The 14,815-nt window shown below is 38.6% G+C and overlaps 1 protein-coding gene across 1 annotated transcript in view; it reads left to right on the top strand.

Annotated features, from left to right (window-relative positions):
• The first annotated feature begins 2,983 nt into the window (after positions 1-2,983).
• Positions 2,984-14,815, top strand: part of ascc3 (activating signal cointegrator 1 complex subunit 3) — a 175,511-nt gene continuing 163,679 nt past the window's right edge. The window contains exons 1-3 of the mRNA XM_042422838.1: positions 2,984-3,069; positions 3,760-3,900; positions 8,131-8,281. Of these exons, the coding sequence (XP_042278772.1) occupies positions 3,811-3,900; positions 8,131-8,281 (241 nt within the window). The 5' untranslated portion in view covers positions 2,984-3,069; positions 3,760-3,810. The remainder of the gene's footprint in view (positions 3,070-3,759; positions 3,901-8,130; positions 8,282-14,815) is intronic.

Raw genomic sequence — 14,815 nt, 5'->3', positions numbered from 1 at the left:
TCTCCCTATACCTTGCCCAATATTACCATACATATCATCATCAGTCAACAAAGGACTTATAACACTGCTTGTAGCGCTCCATTATCCACAACATAGCTTGCTGAAAAAGCTCTTCCCACTCTCACCTCTATAGAGCTTCCATACAATAATTCATTCACCCATCTGAACATTTTATCCCATATTTCTACTCTTTTGATTTTAATTAATAACCTCTTTCCACAATAAATCATAAGCTTTTTCCACATCAAAAAATACTGCTACCACCACCTCCTTATTCACTTGTGCCTTCCTCACCTCTGATTCTAGGCATAGTATCAGATCCATTGTTCCCCTTTTCTAAATCCACTTTACATCTAAGATTCCTTACTTCCAAATAATATGTTAGTCTTTCCATGATCATATGTTCCATAATTTTAAACATGTGGGATGCCAGTGCAATTGGTCTGCAGTTAGATGGACTGGTGAGATCTTTTCCTGGTTTCCTTATGTGTACTATAGCTGCTTGTTTCCAACTTTGTGGTAATTTTCCTTCCTGCCAAACCTTGTTATATAAATGTAATATGACCTCTAATGCTGCATCAGACAGATGGCTCAACATGGTATAGCAGATTTTATCTTTTCTCGGAGTAGTTAGTCCTGATGTACATATAGCCAGTTTCATTTCGTCTAATGTGAAGGGAGCATTAATTGCATCATCCCTCTAACATAACTGCTTTTGCTTTATCTTCATTAGCCAGCACCCCATCATTTTCCAATACTGGGTACCCCCACTCCCATCTTACTCCCTTCATTTTCTTCATCATTCCCTGAACTTGTTGAATCGGAGTGTTTCTCACTATTCTTCCTTTTAGCTTCTTTAAAAGTGTTTCAACCACTGTGTGCATTCTTTTATACTTTAATACCTTAAAAGACATGTTTATGTTTCTTTATTATCTTACTACATTCATCATTCCACCACGGAAACAACTTCCGCCTTTTCATACCAGCTTTCCTCATAATTGTCTGATTGACAGCCCAAATTACAGCATCTCTGACATTTGCATTAAATATTTCTATACCCTGTTCTCTATCTATATTTTTAAACTTGTTTCACTTATCTCTTTGAATTTTTTCCACTAAGACTTTCCAGATACCCACCTTTCAGATGTATCTTCTAAGCCCATCCTGCTTTCACTGACTACTTTACATAAAATGGGGTGGTGATCACCTCCAACAGTTGTATGATTCATTACCTCCCACAAACAAATACCTGCCAAGGACTGTGACGCTAGTGTCAGTCTAAACTTGAATCATTGCCTGTACTACAATCAATCCTCGTGGAATTCCCATCATTCAAACAGACTAGTCCCAAGGAGTCTATCAAATCCTCCACTATCAAACCATTCCCATCAGTCCTATCCCCTCCCCAAAGAGTACTAAGGGCATTAAAATCACCACACCAAATGACCCTTCTTCTTTCTAGTCCCTTTATTGCCTCCAATGCTTCCAATTCCAACCTCTGACATGGACTATAGAAATTCACAATAACCAAACTTCCATCCCCTAAACAAACTTCAACAACTACATACTCCAGATCTTTCCCTTTTTCTATTTCTCTTTAAAAACACATTGCCTAATAAAGGAAACACATCCTCCCCTATCTATTCCTTCTATTCCTTCTCATGCACGCATATCCTTGAATCAAAAATCTAATCTAAATTAGGTTTAAGCCATGTCTCTTCTACACATATTAAATCAGGTTTAAATTCTAACCCCTTTAAATCTTTTAAATTCTTGGCCATTCAACAGCAGACTCCTTGCATTCCACTGAAGAACTAACATGAGTACAACTAATCTTGTGAACAGGATTCTTTGTTTAACTGTTCCCGTTTTTTAAGCTCTTCCTGAACATCCATCTCAGATATTCCTTGAATATTTAAAAATCTTGCTCTACTCTTTACAATTATTTCAGTCTTCTTCGATCTCCCCCCTTGTTTGGCACATGCAGTAAATTACTGATTAACACATTTCATCTCTGCCCCATCCTCACACTTCCTATATTCATGATCACCTACACACCTTCAACACTTTTGTTTCAATATGTCAATCTTTTTGGCATTTGGAAATCTCAAAGGTGGTGGGACATACACTCTTACATTGTAACTTATATATGCCATTGTCACTTCATCAGGTAATACCCTCTCTTAGAAATCCAGCATCACTGATAAACAATCAACCCTCTCTCCTCTCCTTCTCGCTTGCAGATGTTTAATGGCAATAACTTTACCATCTCTAATACTTGACCTCAAGTCCTCCAACTTTTCCTCCACTGGGACACCATATAAAACAGCTCTCACAAAGGGCCCATCACCTGTCTTCTTGACCATTTTGTTACACACTTTAATCAGCTTCATCACTTTCTTTCTCTGCTCCTCATCTTTACACTTGATTAACAAGCTGCCATCACCCAACACAACACTTTCTCTTTCAACCTGAGAGTCAATGCCACCGGACAAACTGTCCTTAAATCGTTTCCTTCCTTGAACCTCAAAATTCATTTAAACCCCTCATTCTCAACAACCCTCCTCCGCACCAGCCTAACTTCATCTCTCCCATCGGAACAACTACCACGTATACTACTTTGCTACCTAACTCGTTTCGTTTTCCGTACTTCAGTCCAGTCGTTTACATCAATATCCTCACTCCCACCCTCACCATCACTATTCCCTGCCATCCTTAGTCCATGCACAGATCAGTGTATGCACAGACCACCGATATCCACTTCTCCACAACCGCCTGTCAGCTTCCACAAACCTGAGCAAACATCAGTTTGCCCCCGTTTCATTTGAGAGTGGTTCCGCCCACACATAGATCGGTGTACGCCGGTGAAAATTGAAAGCGAACCGTGTGTTATGTAGCAAGCCTCTGTGTGTATGGGCAATGTAGTCATTTTTGCTCTCGGCACTACCAACTAATTCTCCGAGAAAACAACAACCCCCACAATTCTTAGCGAACAAGCCACTTCTGTTGACATCTGCCGGTAGGCCACTCACGCTACCGGACAGTTCACTCTACCAGACACGTCGGAAGGTAGCTACTGAAATGTGAAGTTTTATAATGTTTAACAGGCTCTGCAAATTGTCTGCAACCTATTCCTTCGTTTGGGGTTGACAGTTCTTCACAAGACTATAGATAATACGGCTAGGGGAAGTGGCAGCACAGCTGACAAGCTAACATTAGCTAGCATCACAGTCTCACACGTTGGAGAGTATCTTTCATTTTGCTGTGTTTAAAGTTATCAAAAGTGACAGAATAAAACTTCTCGTTTGTACAATAATTCATTGTTAGGTATAGCACATTGTCCCTGGCGTGTACCTTTATTCTCCTGTGTGGAGAGAATATCTAGGTTGTTAAAAACACCTGGTTTGTTATCACCGTCATTTTAGTCGCCTATATTAAGTTTAAGAAGATATTTTGGCTCCTGGACAAATTGATAGTTTCCGGTCTTCAGTTCTCCAAACAGTCTTTATTTCCCTAATAATCTGACCTTTAGAACAGGTTTCTTACTCATTGTCCAACCAACATAACGTCCCTTGTAGGTACAGGTTGCATTTACAGATGGTAAATTGGTATTGTGTGTATCATTAGGGTATATTGTTATGTTTTACAGTTACTAATAATGTCTGTTTAGAAAGGCAACTTTAAATTGGCAGCTTTTAAAAACTTTACAATAATGAAAGTTAAGATTACAGTTTGTGTCTGTCTGTCTGTCTGTTTCAGTTATAGAAATAAAGCGGAGAACCAGTGTATGGATGAGAGATTCAGACAACAATGTCTCCTCCACGGCTCACTGGTGCGCTGCGCTCCTTCTCCAATGTCAGCAGGAGGGAGGACTTCACTGAGCAGGTCTATGATCTGAAGGTGAGTGAGGCTTGGAATTGAGTGCAGGGGTTGTTTGAGGATTTATTCAAATGACAGTGGATCATTGGAATCATTGTCATAACAGAACTTTAACTTTCAAGAGTAACATAGAGCAATTTTGTTAGAAACTGTAACAAAACTTTAAGTCATGTGCAGCATCACTGTTTTTCTTAATTGTCCTTTCATGTTTAAGTATTCAGTTCCATCTCTTAACACCCACTGACAGAGTCCAAGGCTCTGATGAAGACTCAGTAGTGTCAAAACAGTGGTCTGCTTGCACTGTTAAAGGCTGCAAATGAATCAGACCTGGCCTGAGAAGCACCTGATTCAGCTGCATATTGCTGTAAGATGTGGGGAGAATCCCTTTCTAATCAAATTCAATTAATTCATTCATTGAATATTTATGTTTATAGGGACAAGTATATAGAATAACGCCATTGCAACACCCATCCCTATAGGGCCCTTCAGTGAAATGAAATCAAATTTTGCTGGAGAAAATATATGAAAGGACCAAATGTGCATACAGTTGATGTTACATTTACCAATATGCACTATTATTGAATCAGAATGGAACTTTAGGTCTTCTTGAGATCATTATGGCAACCTGTTATAGCAACATATGAGCAGAATTGTTTCATTACTTATACTTATGCTTATACTTATTGAGAAATGTCTGGTTTTGGCTATGACATCATCAGGGTTAACTTAAACTTTAATAAAGTTATTAACATCCATCGTGACAATAGTCAGAGGAATCATATCAGCACATTTTCCCACACTATCAGAGCAAGAAATGTGTCCTGCTTTGAAACTTGTTGGAAGGTTCTGTCTTTGGCATCAACTGCAGCAGGCTGTTTTCCCTCCAACTTTGTGGAAGCGCGTAATGTGATTTTGCCTGTTAGTTCAGTTACCGAAATATTTTATCTTTGATGACACAGCTTGCTTACTGTATGGCTCTTATCCAGCTCCCTTCTCCCTGCTACAATGGAAAACTCCAAATGTTTCCATTTAGGATGCATAGAATATCCTAAAAAGACAGTTCAGTCTCTGTTACAAAAACACAGATGTAGACTCTACTCTGGACTGTTTTTATTTAAGATTACATTTCAACATCAAGTTTCAAGATAGGTTGTAGCATCAGTGTGTGTGATTAGAGTCCACGGTGTGAGAGTGACACTCTGGTGCAGAAAACATGTTGCCGCAATGTCATGTGTGTCACGCGAAACATGACACATGGAATTCAAGTGACTAATGGCACCTAGTAGCAAGGTTAACACTACACAAAGTTAGCTGTTGCAGGTAGTTGAGAAATGAGTGTATCCCAGAGCATTGACAGGCAGCAGGGCATAAGAGCACGGACGCTCCCTCATACTGCATATTAGTAATGTTAGTGTGTATGAAATTCTTCCTGTTTGCCATCAAAATATACTGGACATACACACATATGCTATACACCTGTTTTACATATTATTCCAGTCATAAACACACAGTAACACAGTGAGCTGTCTTATCATGAAACAGTTTTTATGTAAAACCCTTCATCATGTTAGTAAAATCCATTGTGAACAGACTGCTAGTTACAGCTAGCTGATTATGTGCTCTGTGTTGGTGGTGGTGTCAGGGTTTTTTTTGGCCACTTGGGGGCAGCGCAACAAGCTATAAACACATCACTGACATATTATCACCTTTTAAGTTGATATGGCTAACATGTTCACAAACAATTAGCAACATTAGCATTCATTTTGAGTCATGTCTGTGTCCACCTGATGAATTTAAGTCTGATAGTCACTTTCCTTTAGGCTCTGGTTTGTTTACTACCAACAACTCCTGAGAAAAAGATATGTGTCTCTGTAGCTGCTAAATGCTCCACTGTGTCTGTCTGCTGTTTAGTGCTGAGCAGGTAGTGTATAGTGTATAGTGGTTTAATGTTCAGTTGGTTTACTGGAGCTTCTTCACTGCAGCCAGTAGGGTTTGTCATGTGATGCATTTTTCATATAAAATATAAACAATAGCCATTTTAAACATTTTTTTAATTATCAACATAGTTGCTGATAATGTTTCTGTTGATGGCCTAATGAATGACTTTCAGGTCTGTTTTAGATCAATTATGAATAACCAGAGACAACAGGCTGGTTTGCAGGAACTTCATGCCTGCCAGATGAACTTCAGAAGTTCATCTGGCAGGCCTATGCATGCCTTCCAGCCTAAATCTGGGGCTCTATTTTTGCCTGATGAAGCCTGACGGAGATCTCTCTGAGATCAAAATGGTGCTTTATTCAGTTTATTGGGAGCTTTCAACACAGTTTACACTGCAGATGCTATTTTTGTTTCTTCCCTCTGTTGAAGGCTTTAATTTAGCTTTTTTTGAATGTTCATGCTCTCCTGTATTCTATTTAAAGTAAACACTGTAAGAAGGCATCAGGGGAAATTATGATGCACATACTCAATATTAAAGGATTTCAGTGTTCAAGAATCAGGGTAGCTGGCAAAAAACTCTGTTAGGATGTCCCTATCCAAAAAATTCATGGATTTATTTTGTGGACATCAAACTGTTTCTGAGAAGGAAGAGGTTTCAGCTCTTCTGCTTTCCATGTTTCCAGAATCTTGTGCTTTTGCCACAATGCCCACTGCTTGCCTATTGACAATATCTGAATGGGGTTCTCCTTTATGTTCACATCCTTCCTGTTCACATGTTTCATATCTTCTTTTTGCTTTTGCTATTTTACAACCTTGCCAGTCATATTTCATCTGTTTAAAATCTAAATCTCCTGTCTTTCACTCTGTGTCAGTGATGCGTTTCTCAGATCAGTCGCCCGTTCCTCAGACTTCAAATGAAATTGGAATTGGTATTCAGCCGTCCACTTTTACCTGGCTCACCTCCAGTTAAATCCTCTAACTGGAAAAAGTGCTTCTCTAGGGAAAAAATGGCTGAAATTACTCTGTGATAATCTCACAGCTTGCGTTAAAATGCTTAGTTTTAGAAGATATGAAGGTGCTGATTGTAATGGAGTCATTGTGTTAATTCCTCTCCCGACCTCAGAACCTGAACTGTCAGACCTGCTCAGATTTAATACTTCACTGCTACAGTATAATGGGAGAAGCTTCTTTCCAAATCTTTTAATGTTGTTTTAAAACTGACAATTTATGCTCATTTACACTGACTTTCCTACAAAATGCTGAGGAAGCATGTCTGACTACAGAGTGAAGAGCAGCAGCCACCTACATTTAGCATGGTTCTGATCAGGCCTGGGTATTGAACCTCAGTACTGTTTGATACCAGCTGAAAGGCATCAATAGCACTGAATACTGAAAACTGTTGAATACTGATAGATGTCATAGTCTGGTCAGATTCCTATCAGATATCTTGATTAGACAGTTTTTGATTTAAATGACAAATTCCTCAAAGTGAGTCATAAAAAAAAAACATCATATTGGTGCTAAAAGTCAGGTATTGTATCTGTATCAAAACCTTTTGAATGATACAGTCATAGTTCAGTTTACTTTTTATTGGTTGTTGGGTCTTTGTTGAACTTACTACTGTCTTCTGTGGCTCTTGAGGAGCTTTGTCAAGTCTAAAAAATAACCCCCATCAGGGATGTGAAGTTTGAAAGACTGGAGAGTTAACCTGACATTGATTGTTTATCGAAACAATGCTATCAAAATACATTAAAGAAAGGGAAATGTAGGATCCAGTGTTTTCTGGAGCTTGATCCATGCTGGACACTAAAATCGAGGATATCTCAGCTTCTGCTGTGCCGATGTTGACCATGTCTCATACCCAACTTTATGTGCAATATTAAATCACTGAAGTACTCCTTTATTGGTAGAAATTCATCTGGACATGCTTCATCCCATAGAAAATAATTCAGGTTTAAACATTTGAATGAGTCAATGAAGTTTGGTGTCAGATGGACTTGAACTGTGTCAGGGATGACCTGAAAGCCCTCCTTCAGTTTGAATCAAGCAAGTAACGTCACAGCAAGTAACGTCTTGATCAATTCCACAGTAAATACATAAGATGAGCTTATTACTTATATCGTAGATGTGCCACACTGACTGCACAACATTCAGATTTTGGACAGAATATCTGTGCAATATATTGCCAAGCTGTTGGGGTATATTGGTCTTGTTCCAGTACTCAGTTAGAAATAACTGTGGTTATTAGAGCAGTGAATGCCACTGTTCTCTCTCTTGAAATGTAATTTCATTTTTCCCTGTGACTCATGTTAGACCAAACGTCTGAAGAGACAGGAGCAGTTTGCCAGAGAGGGCCTGACGTGGCAGAAGATCGTCCATCTCTGCACCGAGCATCAGGACAAAGTTAAGCAGCAAGCTGCCAATCAGGAACTGAAGAGCCTCCTTCTGGCAGCCAAACAGATTGGTAATTAACTCCTCAGCCTCAAATCCACTGTAATTTCTTTCAGTCTATTTTCATGTGTTTTCATAGTGTGTATCAAATAAAAGAATGCTGTAGTCTGTTTTTAGATTTGTCATCTAAAAGTGAATATGACACACTTACTAGTCGCTGTAAGGATTGTGAGTTTAAAGGAAAACAGTCCAATTAAAAGCACACACACCCAAATGACAACATACATACAAATACATACAGATAGCTTTCATTTATTTGCCCAGATTTTGAGGTATCTGTGTTTGGGATATCAGTGGAAGCAGAAAACTTAGCACTCTCCTGGATAACATAATGATCCTACAGATTTATATTATGACCACCAGTTTCTATTATTTCAACTTACTTTCTGAGAAATCACGTTGTCCGTGTAATAAACAAAAGCCATAGTTGCTGAATTCAGTTAAAAATGACCCAGAAATTAAAAGTGAACTGATTCACTTCATAGATTGTACATTGTAATCTTCTGCCTACTGTTAGCAGCGCATGTGACCAAATTTTAAGCTCCGTGATTGGCTGTTTCTTGCTGAAATGCACCTTGGGAGTGATTCTACCCTGAAATTGTTATGTACGCAGTTCCTTCAACTTTTTACTAAAGAACCAGATATTTTCTAGCACAGTTGTTTACCTATTGTACTGATGATTAAACCAAGAGAGTTTCCACTGATCCAAGCTGTAGAAGTGCTCAGACTATGAGTCATGTCACAACATAACATCAGGCTCGTTTGAGACGAGCCAGGTATGCGATGAATCGATCACTGGCGATCACTGTACAATGCATGCTGGTTAGATTTGTGTCCGACTTGATCCTGACCTGCTCTTGATGTCATGCACATGTGGGCAACGATAACTTTACGAGATCAAGGTGGCTGCAGGTGTTGGAGCCAGGCACATGGATGTATAATAAGACCGCAAACAAGGTTCATTATGGCTCTTTCTATTATGAATGTTTGATCCATTAAGGTTTTATAATTGCAAAACATTCTCAGAGCCTAGAAAAGTGATTTTAAAATCTGTGACGTCATCACAATGTAAAGTAATGGACTGAGTAGGAACTGGCAGGAGGAACACTACTGCACATCAGTGGGCTGCACACCCCCTGAAGTAAACAAACCCTGGAAGTTAGAAACTTTTTTGGCTCATGCACCAGGCAAACAGTTCTTATTGGATTGAATAGGAGCCATCTTTGAGTCTGGTATCTGGATCTTATAATACATCCATGCTCTCTACTGACTGCCAGGATCAGGGCATGATGGGAAACGCCTGGCTGTCGCCTGATCAAAGAACTGATTGGCTCAGGTGTTTGATCAACAACATGACGTTTTATAGAAACTCTTCATTTTTTGTTTATTTGTAAACATTTTGATTTCAGTTGTCTGATCCTGTACTAAGAATTCAGAACTTTTATCAGCCAAAGAGACAGAAAATATTCAGTAACCAAATATTACAGATAGACACAATATGAAGCTCATGTCATTATTTCTTGTTACCATTATGAACTGAAATAACATAAAACTTTTGGTAACGAGTGTGACATCTCTCTCACCTCTGTACAGATGTGAAACTCTAAAGGTCTAAATATTTGACAGGTAGAGAATATAATCTGCCTATGTCTTTGTTCTCTTGTATTTTGACTATTGATTGCTTTGCTTTATTTGTTTGCATATTACAAAATACTTTTTTATACAATATTTATAGATTTGATGTGTATACAAAGACATTCACATATACAAGCACACTTTTATCTGCATATACTGGGCTAGGCTATACATCAATTTAAAGTAAATTTGTGCAGGAGAGGCAGGAAGCTAAAAGCTTATACAAAACTTCTCCCCAAAACTCAAGGCAAGATAAACAGAATCACACTGAATATGAATTTGAATTTCTTTATTTTGGGAATGAGATGCGAATGAGTTTGACAAGTCAGCTGATTTATGGTCAGCATGTTGACTGGCAGGTAGTGGTCCGCCTGCTATCGGCTAAATTTCTATGTAAAATACTTTAATAGCCTAATATTGGAGATTACAGAATAAATGGTGTTTTTATTATCACAAGCTAGCAGGTAACTTTAATAGGCTGTACTCCATCATACAGAATATCATTAAAACAATGTTAGTGAGTAGCTAAGCTCGAGTAGACTGATCTGATAACATTTTATTAAATTGGGATCAGACCTAACAGGATGAAACGTTTTCTGTGACTTCCTGTATGTTCTTGGAAGGCTGCTGGAAACTGTCAGCAGCATTTCGTCACTTCCTCCTGCTGCTGCCGCCTGATCCCGTCCTCTTCCAAGGCGAGGTGCAGTTCATCTCAAACCAGCCTATTGTCTCTGGGAAAAATTAAAGTGATTTTTACTTCGGGAACCAGAGGCACCCAAAATAGCTCCTCCTGCAGCTCTATTTCATCATATATGAGAAATGCCACTCATATGGAATCAAAGAAATGCTGTAAGATCAGGATTTGGATCCCGTCATCACTATTGAATTCTTAATGTTGAAATTTAAATGCCACTGAATTTATAGCACTGAAATATTTTACTTTGTAAAGCATCTATCTGAATTTATGTGGTCTGAATTTCCCACTTTGAGATTTCAGTGGTAAATTTCAAGCAATGAAATTTCAAAAACTTTATTTGCAGCATATTTTTAGGGTTCATACCTTCAAATAGAAAATTTGGATCTAAAATCTGGTTGCTCAAATTGACCTGGTCAAGTTCAGATCCTAAAATTCAAGATTTAAAATTCCGATCTGAACATTGATATTGAGGATAAGCATTGGAGCCTGGCTGGAACAAATCAGACCTCTGGCCTATGAGGTTCTGTTCTGTCAGTCATGTGATCCAAGCATCTGTGCCTGGTTAAAGTCAAGCTTTTGATATCATTTTTGGCTGATAGTGAAGATACATTTATTGTTCTAGATGAACAACCCATTTCCATGTGTGAAAATGAAGTTTTGCTACTTATTCGAACATACTCACATACTGCCAACAGAAATGGCAATGAATTCATTTCAGAATACTTCCACAGCCCCCAGCCCTCTGCAGCTCCTCCAAGCCGCAGAGCAGCGCGTGAGGAAAGGTGGAGGTCTGAAGTACAGGAGGCTTACAGATAATTCTTACAGCAAAGATAGTCCACCTACAGTACTGTATAATGTATATGATGGATTAAGAGCTCAGGAAAGTTTAGTCAAGGATGGTAGGGCTCCATGTGAAGGCTCATGTATCGATTCCATTTCTGTTCTGATTCCTTAAAGGAACACACTATAGATTTTTTTTCACAGCAGATATTCTGACTTGTCATACAGTAGCGGGAAAAACACAGGTGAAACAGGCTGACTAACTAGTTTGGCTTAAAGGGCACCTAATTGGAATGGAGCCATAATTAATGTAATCAATTACACCTGTGCTTTCCTGCAATGAGGTTGAAAAAGGTCTATAGCTTCAGCTTCATGTCATGAAATATTCTGAATCTTAATAGGTGGCAAAAGAGCTATAGCGAGACTTTGACTGAAATAAATCTAGTTTTTATACAGAACCACATCAGTTGGGCAAAAAATCCTCCTACTGGACATTGTGAACATTTTACAGCAGGTTAAGGTCAAAGCATGTATGAGCTGTAGTCCACCACACAGCCAATGCAGCAAAGGTAGCCAAAGGCTCAGGCTGAAGCTAATGGGACTGTCATGCAGCTGGTGCCTTCTGTGGCCTGCTGCATCCAGTCTGACTGGAGATAGTACATTTTAGAACATGTTATTCAGAGTCAGAGTAGATTTGTTTGAGCCAGAACCCACTGAGGATATGCAACACTTTGATGATACAATAGTATACAGCAGTACTAGGAACATACTGTACATGTAGAGCTATTTGTGCTCCTGTTGCCCACTAATAGCAAGATCAGCTGCTCTGTAGTAACCGTGGCCTGGTTTGATGTTGTGTTTAACAGGAGCTTAAATTTTATATCATTAGGTTAATCATTTATTTTTTTAGAATGTCATATACTCAGAGCCCAAAGTGACTTAAAATGTTATCATCAACTTCACTAAGTGCCAAACGTTTTTAATTTACCATTAAATATGAAAGAGAGAAATACAAAAAATCTTCATTGAAGCTCTTGAAGCATTGCTCTCTTTCAGGAGAGCAGCCAGAGCACAAGTTTTTCACTGGATGGAAATGCACAGGTGGCGTTTTAATGCACATGACAATAAAATCCCATGATCCTTGTAAGCAGCAAATATTTGGAGTTTTACCTTTAAACAGTTAATTGATTTAAAACAAAAGTATATGCAATTCTACAAACAAGTTAAAAAAATTGTTGTGGTCTGGGTAATAGCAGTCACCACATTTTCTGTGGGTGTGATTGTTAAATGTGGTTAGCTTAGCAGCTGACAACAGCTTTCAGCTAAGACGGGGATGTTCTAAGCCCCTAGCAACAGCACTGGGATGTGTAGTGTAGGTCACACAACTCTCACTGGCTGCAAAAAACTTCCTCCCATAGACAACCATTACACAGTATCCATGATCCAGTACACCAGCTGTTTCTAGCTTCAAACTTAGTCTTGTCATAACTTACTAAGTGTAGATGCCCCACACAAACTACTGCTTACAGAGTGAGAGAGTTGTTGCTGAATACTTACACAGAATAACTGCCAGGTGTAGCGAACTAATAGATGACATGTTTAGATTGAAGACTAAATGTCCACCAAATCTAACCTGACACTTGATCAAAATGCTGTTTAATATTGATATAAACAGGGAATATTTTAAGTTACATTATACCTCAAATTACAAAACATTATGCTTATATTGTTAGTGTTTACTAGACAAGACATGACTTAAGCGTGTCCTTGGGCAAAAACGTCCTTGGGCAGAATACTGAACCCCACATTGCTCCTGATGGATGTACCATTGGCGTGTGCATATGTGTGTGAATGATTAGATCCTACCGATGTGCAGCTTGATACCTTACTTGGCAGCCTGCCACCAGCGTATGAACGTGTGTGTAAATGGCTGAGTGTGGCATGCAGTGTAAAAGCGCTTTGACTAGAAAGGCGCTATATAAGTGTAGTCCATTTACCATAACTTGTTTCCACCGGCCCTAGTGGGCAATAAATCAATTAATGCAGGTTTAATGGTGCAACCTGATTTAATAAATCACTAGTTTATCACTAGCTAGTAGTTAGTAGTACTGCAAATAGACCACTGGCACAGGTTCAGTAACAATATGGAGCTAATTATGTTTTCATGTCAAATGTCTTCTCATGTGAAAATTCTCACCAACAAATGGAAACATATTAGATTACCTACACAGAAGATGTGTTGGATACTGTAGCCTGCTGTACATGCTGTAATCCTCAGTCTGTAACGTCATGTGTTAGCTGAACTTCTCTCTCATGAAAGCCTGTGATGATTTTCATTTAGTTTTCTTTTCTCTTCGTTCATGGCAGTATTTCTCTTCTCGTTCAACAGTCAGGAGTAACAGTATTTATTATGATGCTCTCTGCTGCTTTATGTGTTGAGCCTGCCCTCAGCCTACAGTATGTGACTGGATCCAAATAAAAAGTTGCTGTTAAGCACATTCTGGAGGGGATGAAAGCAGCCATTCTGCTCTGCTACGTGCAGCAACGACTCAGATGCTTTCAGACCATTTTAATTGGTTTAAATCCTTTTCATCTGTTTTCACTTTCCTCTGCCTCTCCAACCTTCTTCACTCTATTCTCTCTCTGTCTCTCTGACATTTTTCCCTCTAATTGGACGATTACTCTGGATTCCTTTTTTGTTAAGTGCAGTTCTGGTTAAGCATGAATTGTTTGGAATATTATTTAAATGAAGTGCAGAGACCTTAAACAGTGAGCTCATGGTGTAGCCTTTACTGCTCAAAAGAGCAGCTGCTGATTCTTCACTGGAGCTATGAATAGTGCACAGCTCACATTTAATGGCCATACAAAACAACACTGCTATCTAGATACCACTAATGATAATTGAAAGGGTGAAGTTGATTGTTGCAGCAATCCTATTAATCATCATCATTAAAATGATGACCAGTACATCAGATTTAATTGTCCCTTCAGTTTGAATTTATCATTCCTGCAGTAGTGAGGGGCGGACTTATCATCAGGCAACTTACACAGCTGTCTGAGGTCCCAAACTAAGATAATACTTACGGATTTGTGATGTTTTAATAATAATACATATAAATTGATGGTCCTATTCTAACTCTACTTATCATACCCACATCCACAGATGAGTCTTTAATAGTTTCTAACAAATAGAAACAAATCACTTACACTGCATCAACTATAATGTATAATCTAGATAAATTACTGTTACTGGCATTTGTATTCCCCCAATAACAAAACTACTTATATACAGGAAGGTATACAGGATTTCACCACTGTTAAATAAACCAGTGAGCTATTAAATGAGCTCACATGCAATACACGACATATCAAATCCTGACTTCAAATCTGCATATTTCTCACACACAATTAGCCTTAAACTCCTTTGAATAATAA

The sequence above is a fragment of the Thunnus maccoyii genome, chromosome 10 (assembly GCF_910596095.1).
Source record: "Thunnus maccoyii chromosome 10, fThuMac1.1, whole genome shotgun sequence".
Taxonomy (NCBI): domain Eukaryota; kingdom Metazoa; phylum Chordata; class Actinopteri; order Scombriformes; family Scombridae; genus Thunnus; species Thunnus maccoyii.
Note: the sequence above shows the minus strand (reverse complement) of the source record. Positions and strands in the feature narration are given on the sequence as shown.